Source organism: Equus przewalskii, chromosome 10 (genome assembly GCF_037783145.1).
Source record: "Equus przewalskii isolate Varuska chromosome 10, EquPr2, whole genome shotgun sequence".
Classification (NCBI taxonomy): Eukaryota; Metazoa; Chordata; class Mammalia; order Perissodactyla; family Equidae; genus Equus; species Equus przewalskii.
In genome coordinates, this window is record NC_091840.1 from 45,835,663 (window position 1) to 45,850,194 (window position 14,532).

The 14,532-nt window shown below is 40.0% G+C and overlaps 1 protein-coding gene across 5 annotated transcripts in view; it reads right to left on the reverse strand.

Moving 5' to 3' along the window:
* Nucleotides 1-14,532, reverse strand: part of METTL16 (methyltransferase 16, RNA N6-adenosine) — an 82,260-nt gene that overhangs the window by 16,783 nt on the left and 50,945 nt on the right. For all 5 annotated transcript variants that reach the window (XM_008526308.2, XM_008526309.2, XM_008526310.2 and 2 more), the window contains 2 exons: nt 4,585-4,654; nt 3,468-3,557 (listed from right to left, as the gene is read on the reverse strand). In XM_008526308.2, coding sequence (XP_008524530.1) covers nt 3,468-3,557; nt 4,585-4,654 — 160 coding nt within the window. The remainder of the gene's footprint in view (nt 1-3,467; nt 3,558-4,584; nt 4,655-14,532) is intronic.

Genomic DNA, 14,532 nt, shown 5'->3' on the forward strand with positions numbered 1-14,532 from the left:
TGATGCCTGCCCCCAACTAATACTATCGAACCCTGGGGTATAAACAACCCCTTTAGGAAGATTTACTAGTGTTAAACTTACTCATACCCCATAACCCAGCAACTCCACTGGGGGTATCATACCCTGGGGCACCTACACGGAATCTATCTACAACTAGTCTGAGGGGCTAGCCCCAAAGCATGGTGGCTAAGTTCGGCACACTCCGCTTTGGCAGCCCAGGGTTCATGGGTTCAGATCCTGGGTGTAAACCTATACCACTCCTTAGCCATACTGAGGCAGCGACACATATATAAAAAGTTGAGGAAGACTGGTACAGATGTTAGCTCAGGGCAAATCTTCCTCAAGCAAAACAAGAGGAAGACTGGCAAGAGATGTCACTGCAGGGTTAACCTTCCCCAGGAGAGAAAAAAAAAAAGAACTAGTTTGAAAACCTATGGAGTAGTAAGTAGAGCACTGTTGGGAGACTCCAGCTCTGACACTAACAAGGCTACCTAACTAATTTGACCCCTTACCCCATCTGCTCTCCAAAAAGCCCTCTAGTTACTACTCCCTAGACAGGAAAGTCTCAGGAAATGTCTTAAATGCAGGGGAATAATTTTTTAAAACCAGAGTTCCTGGGCAAGGCTCATACGAACAGTGCACAACTTACTAGAGCCACATTATTTTTCCTTTTCTTTTAACAAGTGTCAAACTTCCGAGAGCAAAGCTAAAACGACACCTTGAACAATTAGAGGAGAAGCTGGGACAAAGAGGCATTCTAAGTGGCTTGTTAAAATTCTGTCAAGAATAGTCCTTACAAGATGCTTCCTTATATTCATCAGAAGTCAGAAAGGATAGTACAAAAATTCTATCAACACTAAAACTTGTCTTTTTGTTGCTAAAATAAAGTTTGCACACTCCACTGCAGGTGGTCCAGTGTTTCGTTGGTTCAAATCCTGGGCGCAGACATGGCACTGCTCATCAAACCACGCTGAGGCAGCGTCCCTCATGCCGCAACTAGAAGGACCCACAACGAAGAATATACAACTATGTACCAGGGGGCTTTGGGGAGAAAAAGGAAAAAAAAAAATGTCTAAAGTTGATAAATAAAGTTATTTGGCACACGACTGTAACTAAGAAGAGGGTCCTTAGACAAGAGCAAGATGATGCTCTTGTCCTCCCAGACAAGAGCAATGGGCTTAGTATAGGCACTTGAATCAGCAATAAATTGGAATTTTTCAGCATTCAGCACCAACAGAAAGGAGTCAGTAGGCCTGAGATAAGTGAAAACAGAAGTTGCCATAGTAACTTGCACATTTACCCTAAAAAGGCGGGAATGGGGCAGTGGGGTGGGGAAGTAGGTCAATACTTCTGCTTAACTAGCTCTAGTCCTTGGCTTCCTCTCCTTATCTAAGGAAGAATCCTCCTCCCTCTCCACCTCCAACAGGAACAAGGTGGGGGAAAGCCAGATGAACATTTCAAAAGCGAGGGGTAAGGAGAGATCCAGGTAGAGGGAAGGAGAACCAAGACAATAGTCCACTGAACACCTCACAAGGCACTGGTGTTACCCCTGGGAAAGCAGTTGCTGATCAAGGGAACCAGTGCTAAGAAACTGTTGCTGGGTTACCACAAATCAGAAATTGCCATTTCCCTGTAGCAGTTTAAGTGCACCTAATGGAACATCTGGGAATGCATTATTAGCAGCTTTGGGCTGGGGTAGCAGTGGGGAGGGATAAGCACTCTGGCATGGGAGAAACCTGAGGCCCTTAGCAAGAGGCATTCTTTGATGGTTGAAACTCTGAACAGGGCTCAAGGATAGCCTAAATGACAGGGAGGGAGGGAGGAAGGCTTAGAAGATTCCTTTTCAAAATAAGCTGATTTTCCTAACACAGAAACATAGTGGCCTTTGATACTTTGATCTGAAATACCTACTAATCTGAGAGGGCAAGGTCGACTCTGGTCTCTGAGATGGCGTGGAGAACGCCAGAGCTCATTATCAGCTCTTCCAACTGCAGTGCCGACAAATGTGGGAAGCAGGTTAAACAGAAAGCATTTGCAAACAGGCGCAGTTCCACTTTCCTGCAGCTGTTAGCATCTGCACAGGGATAGCCTAGGGTATTACTAATGATTTCAACCATTTGGTGTGAAAGCCCTGGTATTCTAAAAGATGACAGAAAGGAGAACCTGTCAGGGAGGTCAAAAAAAGTAGAAACATCTTTTTAACTAGTGAATATTTCAAACAGTAACCTCTAGATACCCTACTGCATTGTACAGAAGCGAGTCTAGGCTTCTAAGCAACAGGCCATTCAAACTTCACTAGGAAACTTCACTAGGACTGCACTTGAAACTTATTTCAACCCAGCAGCACATCTAGTTGCAGAGTACAGGAAGGATGGGCTCAGTTTTGAATTTTGAGCTCATGTATTCAGGAGCATCTGTAAACTGTCCCCTTGTACTTCTGCACATGTCTCTAACTCCTCTGCCCTATGAGAGAAAGGAAAGAGGCTCACAGACACAACAACATTTAAGATGACTTTAGAGACCAAGAGCGGCCAAGACGTTGGGAGAGGAGTACCCAGAACAAGCCTATTGTATGGACAGGGGTTTAGAGACCTCAAGGACCGGGTACCAGGCTTTCATAAGTACTATGGGAAGAAGGAGCATGTGCCGAGCAACGTGTGCATAAACTTAAGGCAGGAGGCTCCAGGGAACAGTAAGTCAATCACTCTTGTGAGGGAAATGTGAGAACAAACAGGTGCTATTCTATTACCACCTCTCAGTACAGCCCAGAAACATTATTCAGTCCAGCCAGTTCATAAGCATTTTTCCTCTACATACAGCAGTACAGAAGACAAAGAGAAGTTTGTGGAACAAATCATTTTTTTAAACGTTCTACTACAGAAAATGTTCAAGGTCAAGTATACACAAAGCAGAGAGAATAGGATAATGACGGATCACCCAGCTTCAAAACTGATCAATATTCTAGTGCTCATCTTAAAGCCAAAATGGGGATCATTCTAGTGAAAGGTTCTAAGTGTTACACATCAAAAGCCCGCAACCCAAAATCACAATTTCTGTATTCACCCAGGAAACCCAGGAGACAGCTAGGAAAGCAGCAGTGATAAAGTAAAATTAAAAGACTTCAATTTAAATTCTTGAGGAATGTCCAAAGGAGTAATTACACCCACAAGGTGTTTCTAACAGATTACATTACCTGAATTTTTAATTCCTAAAAGATATATTTCCAATTCATTTATGTTTGCTGAACAAGAATCAGTGTGTTGCACAAACCCAGAGAGAATGGCCCCACCGTCACCACAGTCAGCCTTTCAGGACCGTGTCTTATTTAAAACCCTCTCTCCCTTATGACATAAACATTTGAGGCAAACTTCATGGAAACAGGACAGTAAAGATTTAGTTCATTTAGGACCTACTAAAACCCACCATGTGCTTGTATTAGGAGAAGCTGAAGCAAAGTCTCTACTTACTGGTACTGTTACATCATCATAAAAACTCCAAGCTAAAGCCCATCTCATTGTTCGACCTTGACAGAATTCAGTATAGGTGACTTTAGGAACCTGAAACCAACAAACAGCATCTCATCAAATTGAAGTCATTCTACCAATATGTTTCTGGCTACTGCCTCATGTGAAATTATATGTTAGTTTTTCTTTTTATCAGTTAACAAACATTACTATCCAAAAACAGTTATGCACAGCTGCCTAATAATCAATGAATAAATGATCTCTCAACAAAGTTGTGTTTCTTTTCCTCCTATAAAACATTAGAATTTATAGTTCCAGCTGGAAAGTCCAAATATATGAAACACCCAAAACATGTGAAATACCATGATTTCAGAGAATCACTGGTAAAATGATTCAAAGGGTTTTCTGCTTTCTTTCTTAAGAAAGAGAACTGCCAAGGCCTGGCAAGACACAGCTATGTAGTCTCCCTATTGTCTATTGGCTTTTAGGAAAGAAAATGGAACTACTTTGTAGCTGTTACAATTTTAACAAAGAAGAGGTGTGGTAGGGAAAACAGGATAAGAGGAACGTCAGAGAGAAACCAGAAATCAGAAACTTGGTTGCTACCACTGATCCCACATCTAACCCCTTTCTCTGAAAAGTCATCTTGCTCATGCTTACTCATGCTGAAATACCAGAAACTGGGAATATTTATTTGCCACCTGCTTTTCCAAACAGAAGGAGCTGAACTCATATGGACTGCACTCTAGTGGGAAGCACACTGGACCAAGAATCTTTCTGGGTCTAGTAACTTATCATGTAGCCTTCAGTTTCTCCAACTATAAAGGAGTCAGATGAGACATCAGCAACAGTGTAGACACCAGATTTTTTGATTTCTGGTTTCTCTCTCATATTCTACTCATTCTCTTTTCCCTACCTTTTCTCTGTTATAAATGTCAAAGAAGTCCTTATTTTAATAATTTATAAGAAGTACCTTTTAGCCCCAAAATTACAAAATTAAAAAAAAAAACAAGCAAAAATAGAACAAAACAACCACACTTAGAGTTTTAAGGTATAAAGGAAAATTCTTTACTCCAATTGCCATCAAAAGTAGATAGAAACAGAAATGACAAAGCCTTACTCCTTGGATGCGAAGTTCTTCCTTCAGAGGAGCCAGGCTGCATTTCTTTCCCAGCATACAGCTATACCACCTAGGAAAAAAAATTCAGACAAGTAAAACACTGTTTGTGTGGTTACTCTTTTTTTTTTTGGCTGAGGAAGCCCTGAGCTAACATGTGCTGCAAATCTTCCCGTTGTGTACATGTGTCACTGCCACAGCACGGCCACTGACGAGCAGCATAGGTCCACACCTGGGTACTGAACCCAGGCCACCAAAGCAGAGCACACTGAACTTTATGTGGTCACTTTCTGTGTGTGTGTGTGTGTGTGTGAGAAAGATTCACCCTGAGCTAATATCTGTTCCCAATCTTCCTCTTGTTTTGCTTGTGGAAGATTAGCCCTCAGCTAACATCTGTGCCAGTCTTCCTCTATTTTGTATATGGGTCGCTGCCACAGCATGGCTTGATGAGTAGTGTAGGTCCATACCAAGGATCCGAACCTGTGAACCAAGGCCACTGAAGTGCAGCGCCCTGGACTTAGCCTCCATGCCATGGGGCCAGCCGCATGTGATTACATTTTTAAAATAAGCATTACTCAAAAACAAATACCGAATCAAGTTACAAATGATAACAAGAATTGTATATAATGTATTTAGACAAAGAACAAATCTAGCAAAGAAAAACAAGCACAGAGCAACTTAAAACAAAAATCCACTTACCCTCTCCAGTGATTCAGGGCTCTACTATATATTTGGAAAGAAAGTGAAAGAAAGAGCAATCTCACCTGTGATGCTCAGAATGAAGGCCATTTAGCTCTAGGACAGAAGTTAGTTAATAAATAACAATAAAAACACGTATACCTGAAACTAATAGGATGATGTATGTCAATTATACCTCAATTAAAAAAATTCATAAACACCCCCCATGCCATATTAAGAGAAATTTTTAAATCTAGCACAAATCTGTATTTTGAGATACTCTCACCTCAAATAATTTAATGATATATATTACATTAGAGTTTCAACAGAACATGAAATCAATTTCTTATATGGTAAATAGAAATCCAGAAGAAGTGTGGAGAAGAAGAAGTGAACTGGTTAAAAGATAAAAGGACAGAATTTATTTCTTCCAATTACTCCAAAAAGTTTTGCAAAGTATAAAATTTATATAGGACTTCTGCTTCAGCCTATGAAGAATTAACTACTATGAGAATTGCCCTTCCACCATAAACAACTAGGAAACTGAACAAAATATGTGAAACAATTGTTTTTCAGACATTGGATAACTGCAGTGAAGACCTATGATCTCAGAGAGAGAAACAAATAAGGTGAACCCTACAACTGCCAGAGCTTACTGCCTGAAGGAAATTTCCAAGCTGCAATGCAGAGAAAAGAAACTCAAACAGAGCCTGACAACCTTGCTGAACTGATGGGCTAGAGGCTGGAGTTCAGAGAGGCCGAGGCAGTAAGGATTTGAAGAGCAAAATACACAAGAGAAAGGAGCTGCGTAGAGAGAGAATTCTGGGCATCTGCAGAGAAGTTCCTTGGAATATTTTGCAGAATAATGATCTGCATGTGTGGGGGTGGAACTCTATGAGGCTAGGGAAGGAACTCCGAGAAAGCAGTAAGCTAAACAATTCCTCAAGTCCAGACAGAGCTGGGACTAGTTTGCAGTTCTACTAGCCAAAGCAGAAAGCCATTGTTAATAGGGGCATCTGGTAGAGACCTGGAAAAAGATACTGCTTTGTAATGGGGCTAGAGACTGTTTGATTTCTACCCTAATAAAGCTTAAAAAGCAAGACTCAAAAGGACCAAACTAATCACAAGTAACTTAAGCAAGCATCAGAACAAAGCCCAACACTCTTTAAAGGAATACAATGAAACAGCACCCCAAAGTATAAGATTTGCAATGTCTGGCATCCAATAAAAAATTATCAGACATTAAAAGACGTAAGAAAATGACTCACATCCAGGATAAAAAGAGTCATTAGAAACAGAACAAGAAATAAGAGAGATGATGTAATTAGCAGATGAAGACATGCAAACAGCTATTAGAAACATGCTCCCTAACAAAAGATGGACACGATGAGGAGGAACAAGAGAGAAGATATAAAAACTACTCAAATGGAACTTCTAGACATGAAAATTACAGTATCTACAATGAAAGATTCACTAGATGGTATTAACAGCACATTAGACTCTGCAAAAAAATGGATCTGTGAACTTGAAGACACAGCAATAGAAACCATCCAAAATAAAGACACAGGGGAGAAGGAAAAAAAGACTGAGAAAAATACACACAGCACTAGCGACCTGTGGGACACTACCAAACAGTACATACCACTGGGGTTTCAGAAAGGAGGAGAGGGGCCGGCCCCATGGCCGAGTGGTTAAGTTCGTGTGCTCCACTTCAGCGGCCCAGAGTTTCACCGGTTCGGATCCTGGGTGTGGACATGGCACCATTCATCAGGCCATGCTGAGGCAGCATCACACATGCCACAACTAGAAGGACCCACAACTGATAATATACAACTTAATATATACAACTGCGTACTGGGGGGATTTGGGGAGAAAAAGCAAAAAAAAAAAAAGATTGGCAACAGTTGTTAGCTCAGGTGCCAATCTTAAAAAAAAAAAAAGAAGAAGAAGGGGAGACAAAAAACATTTGAAAAGAGGCCAAAATTTTTCCAAAATTGATGAAAACTATAAACACATACACAGGAAGTTCAGTGAATCCCACACAGAAGAAACATAAAGAAAAACCATATGGAGACACTTCACAATCAAATTACTGAAAATCAGAGATAAAGAGAAAATCTTTAAAGCAGGGAGGGGGTCGAGACGCTTTTTCTTCAAAAGAGGAGAGAGAAATAACATCAGACTTCTTATCAGAAATAATGCAAGCCAGAAGACAGCAGAACATCTTTAAAGTACAGACAGAAAAAACCCTCACCCTGAAATTCTTCCAAAACTGAAGGCAAAATAAAGACATTTCCAAAAAAATAAAAACTAAAACATTTTATCACCAGCCAACCTGCATTACAAGGAATGCTAAAGGAAGTTCTTCAGGCTGAACTCTAAGCAGCAGACACGTTTCTTTTCAAGTGCAAATGGCACATTCACCAAAACACATCATATTCCTTGTGGGCCCATAAAACAAGCCTTGAAAAATTTCAAAGGATTAAAATCATACAAATATATTCTCAGAGTATAATTATTTGGACTAGAAAACAGTAAGAAAATCATAGTTCTCATAAACATTTAAATTTTATTTAAAATGTTTAAAGTATGATGAGATTCCCCTGACATTGGGGATGAAGCAAGGAAGTCCACTCTCCACCTCTGTTCAAAAGTGCACTGCTGGACATTCCAGTCAGCACAAAAAGATGAGAAAAAAACAAAATAAAGCATACAAACTGGAAAGAAAGAAAGAAAACTGTCTTTATTCATAGACGATATGATCAGCTATGTAGAAAACACTGGAAAAATCTAGGAAACAGCTATTGGAATAAATGAATTCAGCAAGTTCACAGGATAAAAGCTCAATATAAAATCAACTATTTCCTTATAGTAGCAATACACAATTAGAAATTAAAATTTAAAAATACTACAATAGCATCAAAATACACAAAATACTTAGGAATACAGTTAACGTGTGTAAGAAAACAATGAAACACTGCTAAAGAACTTTTAAATCTAAATAAATGAAGAGATATACCATGTTGGAATGGAAGATTCAACGTTGTTAAGGTATCAATTCTTAGCAAATTGATCTATAAATTCAACACAATTGCAGCAAAAACTCTAGTAAACTTTTTCATAGAAATTGATAAAATGATTCTAAAATTTATATGGAAATGCAGAAGACCGCAAACAGCCAAAACAATATTGAAAAAGGACAACAAAATTGGACTTACATTAACTGAATTCAAGACTTATTATATAGTTACTATAATCAAAACAGTATGGTAGGACCGGCCCAGTGGCATAGTGGTTATGTTCACACGCTCCGCTTCATCAGCCTGGGGTTTGTAAGTTTGGATCTGGACACGGACCTACACACTGCTCATCAAGCCATGCTGTGGTGGCGTCTGACATACAAAATTGGGGAAGACTGGCACAGATGTTAGTTCAGGGACAATCTTCCTCAAGCAAAAAGAGGAAGACTGGCAACAGATGCTAGCACCAACCCCCACCCCCCCGCAAAAAAACCAAAACAGTATGGTAATGGCACAAATATAGACATTCAGATCAAGAGAATGGAATACAGTCCATAAATAGACTGTTGATTTTAAATAAAGGCATCAAAAGTTTGCTCTTCAAAAGACACTGTCATAGAGAAATGCATATCAAAACTACACTAAGATACCACCTTACACCTGTTTAGAATGGCTAAAATAACCAAAACTAAAAATAACAAATGTTGGAGAAGTTGTGGAGAAAAAGGAACCCTCATACACTGCTGGTGGGAATGCAAACTGGTACAGTCACTATGGAAAACAGTATGGAGATTTCTCAAAAAATTAAAAATAGAAATAACCATATGTCCCAGCCATCCCACTACTGGGTATCTGTCCAAAGAACCTGAGGGGCCAGCCCCGTGGCCGAGTGGTTAAGTTCTCGTGCTCTGCTTCAGCAGCCCAGGCTTTCGCCAGTTTGGATCCTGGGCACAGACACGGCACTGCTCATCACGCCATGCTGAGGCGGCATCCCACATGCCACAAGTAGAAAGACCCACAACTAAAATATACAACTATGTACCAGGAGGCTTTGGGGAGAAAAAGGAATAATAAAATCTTAAAAAGAAAAGAACTTGAAATCAGCAATTCAAAAAGACCCATGCACCCCTATGTTCATTGCAGCATTATTCACAATAGCCAAGACGTGGAAGAAACCTAAGTGCCCATCGACTGATGACTGGATAAATAAGATATGGTATATACATACAATGGAATACTACTCAGCCATAAAAAATGATAAAATCGTCCCATTCACAACAACATGGATGGACCTTGAGGGAATTATGTTAAGTGAAATAAGCCAGATAGAGGAAGACAATCTCTGTACGACTCCACTCATATGTGGAAGTTAAACACGTGGACAAAGAGAACCGATTAGTGGTTACTAGGGGAAAGGGGGAGTGGGGGATGGGCACAAAGGGTGAAGTGGTGCACCTACAACACAACTGACAAACAATAATGTACAACTGAAATTTCACAAGGTTGTAAACTATCAAAATCTCAATAAAAAGTAAAAAAAAAAAAAGGGTCATAAAAATGAAAAGGTAAACCATAGACTGGGAAAAAATATTTGCAAAATACACCTTTTATTTAATATAAATATTATTTATTTATATTAAATAAATTTTATTTATTTAAATACGCCAAAAAAGATTTATATTCAGCATATCTAAGAAAGTCCTACAACTGAATAAGATTAATAAACAGATAAAAAGAGACACAGAAAGACTTCAGGTTTTTAGTCCAACATGTAAGAAGCTGAAAGTCACCACTCTGTCTTAACAAAAAGCAAAAAGCTGCACAAACTGAAAAATCAACAACTCTTCTTAGATCCATCACCAAAGCAACTCACAGGGCAAACCAGTGCCTCTAAAATTGGAGAAACCGACAGGGGAATACAAAGAATCACAACTTACCAGAGCAGAAACCCACAAGCAAAAACCTCACGGGAACCGGTGCTGAGGTAGGGAAACTGGAAGTATAACTGGCAAATTGCTGGAGACTCAGAGTTGACAAGCCCGAGAGATAAAAACTCCAGGGGACCCAGTTATCTGGGCCCCCCACACTTTTGTGAATCTCACTTGCAGGAGCTTGACCAGGTTCCCACAGTGAACACGGGAGAAAAACTCCCTTGTGCTTTCAACAAGCGGAAAGGAAAAGGAAAAGGAATCATTTGAAATATGCCAGAGCATCCTGTTCTTCTTAACAGGATCTGCCCTCAGGAGAAACTAGTTAACCAGAGCCTAACCTGCTGGGGTTTTATCAGCGCCTAGTTGACCTACAGGAAGGGCATCATCCAACTCCAGCCTACACCTAGCCGTCCTGTCCCCCCAAAGGGGGAGAAAAACTGAGAAGCATGTGCGAAGTTCACAGTCAAGAGGTACAGGCTCACCAGAAGACTGACCCCACTCATAGGACTACAGAACGCTTCCCCTCCCCCACACCACATTACCAAAGGCTTATTTACACAAGTTCCTTTTACCCAGTACATAATGTCTTTGTAGCAAGAAAAAAATTACAAGACATACTAAAAGGCAAAAAACAGCTTGAAGAGACAGAGCATGCATCAGTACCAGACAAAGATACTAGAGTTATCAGACCAGGAATTTAAAACAACTATGATTAAGAGGCTAAGGGCTCTAACGGATAAAGTAGACAGTATGGAAGAACAGATGGGTAATGTAAGCAGAGAGATGGAAATTCTAAGAACGAAAAAGAAATGCTGGAGATCAAAAACACTGTAAGGGAAAGAATGTCTCTGATGTGCTCATTAGTAGACTGGACAGAGCTGAGGAAAGACTCTCTCAGCTTGAGGACATCACAAGAGAAACTGCCAAAACTGAAAAGCAAAGAGAAAAAACACTGGGGGAAAAAACCCCAGAATACAGTGTCCAGGAATTGCGGGACATTGTGTAATGGGAATCCCAAAAGGAAAAGAAAGAAAAGAACAGCAAAAAGAAAGGAACAGAAGAAATAATAACAACTGAGAATTATTTGGGGAACCCAAATTAATGTCAGACACCAAATTACAGATCCTGGAAGCTAAGAAAACAACAGCAGGAAAAACGCCCAAAAAGCTATACACAAGCATATGATTTTCAAAACACAGAAAATCAAAATAAAGAAAAAGTCCTGAAAGGAGCTAGAGCAAAAAACACCTTATCTATAGAGGAACAGAGGTAAGAATTATATCCAACTTGTCTTAAGAAACCATTCAAGCAAGAAGAAAGTAGAGTAAAATATTTAAAGCATTAGGAGAAAAAGATCACCAACCTAGAATTCTGTACCCTGCAAAATTATCCTTCAAAAGTGAAGGAGAAATAGACTTCCTCAAACTAACAAAAACTGCCAGTAGACCTGCCCTGCAAGGAATGCTAAGAGACGTTCTACAGGGAGAAGGAAAATTATACAGGTCAGAAACTCAAATCTATATGAAAAAAAGGAAAAACAGAAAAAGAGATAAGTGAAGGTAAAAAAAAAAAGCTGTTGTATTTTATTCTTAATTGATCTAACAGATAACAGTTTGTTCAAAATAATAATACCAAGAATGTATTCAATTACGTATGCCTACGGATACATGTATATGTGCACTGAATGACAGCAAAGATACAAAAGACACAGGGAGGAAATAGATTATTTTGTTATTATTAAGGTAGTCAAACTAGCTAGCTGAAGTGGTATAGTGTTATTTAAAAGTGGACTTGGGGGCCAGCCCCATGGCCAAGTGGTTAAGTTCGCGTTCTCTGCTTCGGCAGCCCAGGGTTTCACCAGTTTGGATCCTGGGCGCGGACATGGCACTGCTCATCACACCATGCTGAGGCGGCATCCCACATGCCACAACTAGAAGGGGCCCCAACTAAAAATACACAACTATGTACAGTGGGCTTTGGGAAAAAAAGTAAAAAATAAAATCTTTAAAAAATAAATAAATAAATAAATAAAAGTGGATTTGGATTAGTTGTAAATGTATGTTGCAAACTCTAGGGCAACTACTAGAAAAAGTTTTAAAAAGTATAACAGATATGCTAATACAGGAGAGAAAATGGAATACATAAAATGCTCAATTAACACCATATAAGGCAGTGCTGGCCCAGTGGTGTAGTGGTTGAGTTCACATACTCCACTTCGGCAGCCCAGGGTTCACCAGTTCAGATCCTGGTGCAGGCCTACACACCTCTCACTGAGTCAGGCTATGGCAGCATCCCACACAGAAGAACTAGAAGGACTTACAACTAGCATATACAACTATGTACTGGGGCTTTGGGCAGGGAAAAAAAAAGAGGAAGACTGGCAACAGATGTTAGCTCACGGCCAATCTTCCTCACCAAAAAAATTAACTTAAAAAAAAAACACACATAAGGCAGAAAAGAGTGGAAGACAAAAAACAGGGCAACAAATAGAAAACAATAACTACAGTAGATAGTCATCCAACTATATCAATAATCACTTTGATATCAGTGGTCTAAGTACACAAATTAAAAGACAGAGATTGTCAGAGTAGATCAAAAATCAAATCCCAATTACATGTTATCAACAATAAATCCATTTTATTTATTTATTTTTTAAAGATAACGGATTATTTTATTTATTGTGTAATTTTTTTTTTGAGGAAGATCAGCCCTGAGCTAACATCTGCTGCCAAGCCTCTTTTTTTTTTTTTTTTTTTTTTTGCTGAGGAGGACTGGCCTTGAGCTAACATCCATGCCCATCTTCCTCTACTTTATATGGGATGCCAACCACAGCATGGCTTTTTGCCAAGCAGTGCCATGTCCACACCCAGGATCTGAACCAGTGAACCCCAGGCCGCCGAGAGGCGCAACGTGCGAACTTAACCGCTGCGCCACCAGGCCGGCCCCTGTTTTGTATTCTATGAGATAGTCAGGTGCAGCTGTAGGAGGAGACAGAGAGGAGGCTCAGGAGAGAACAAAGTTTCTTACACTCACAGATCCTAGGACAGGAGGCAAGGCTCACTGTGCAGGGCCACATGGGAAAGACACTAAGGTGGTCAGGAGGCGGATAACAGGAGTGAGGGGAAGGATTGGGCCACGGCTTTTCCTGGGGTTTCCTCAGGACAGGCAAGGCAGGGCAGGGGGAACAGTTTAAGACCTGCTAGTCTGAAGCATTTCAGTGGGCTTTGGGCTATAGAGCGGTCCCTAGTTGCCGGGCACCTGGCCCTGAGATGACGGAGGCGGAAGAATGTCACCCCCTGGGGTGTAAGGGCCAGACAGAGCAGGTCCGGTTCTGGACTCGTTAGTCTGCATATCAAAGGCAGGCTCAGGCTGGGTTAGCCCAGGGAGGCACAGTCTCTCCACCTAAAAAGGTTTTTTAAGGTGTCAAAACATCATAATATACAGAAAGTAAAAATATCTCCAATGCTAAGCCAAACACAACAACATTCTGTATGATTCTATTTATATGAAAGTCAGAATAGGCAAAACTATTGTGACAGAATGATCAGTGGTCACTAGCAGCTGGGACACGGTGCGAACAGAGCACAAAGGGGTACTACAGAACTTTTTAGGGTGATGGAAATGTTCTATACCTTGATTGTGGTGGTAGTAATGCACACACTTGTCAAAACTCATCAAATTGTACAGTACAAATTGGAGAATTTTGCTGTAAGTTACACCTCAATAAAACTGATTTAGGGGCTGGCCCTGTGGCCGAGTGGTTAAGTTCGCGCGCTCCGCTGCAGGCGGCCCAGTGTTTCGTTGGTTCGAGTCCTGGGCACGGACATGGCACTGCTCATCAAACCATGCTGAGGCAGCGTCCCACATGCCACAACTAGAAGGACCCACAACAAAGAATATACAACTATGTACTGGGGTGCTTTGGGGAGAAAAAGGAAAAAAAATAAAAATCTAAATTGTCTCCTCTTTAAAAAAAAAAACAAAACCTGATTTAAATATAAATTTCTAAATATGATTTCTTATACCTTCAAATATACGTAAAGAATAGTTAACAATATAGTAATTTTTTTACATATTTCTTGGTGTTTTATAATAGCTTAGTTACACTAGCAATACATAGTCTGTATCTTGCTTTTTTCACCAAGCATCATAACTACTCCTATTTCACTTGAAATTCACCTAATTGCACATTATGTTCAAACAAATTTCAGATTAAGGGGATATGCATTCCATATTTACTTATTTATATACAAAATAGCTACTATGAAGGTGAATTTTAGAGTGACTAAAATTCTAAGTGAATTTAAGAGCCTCTAAAATCA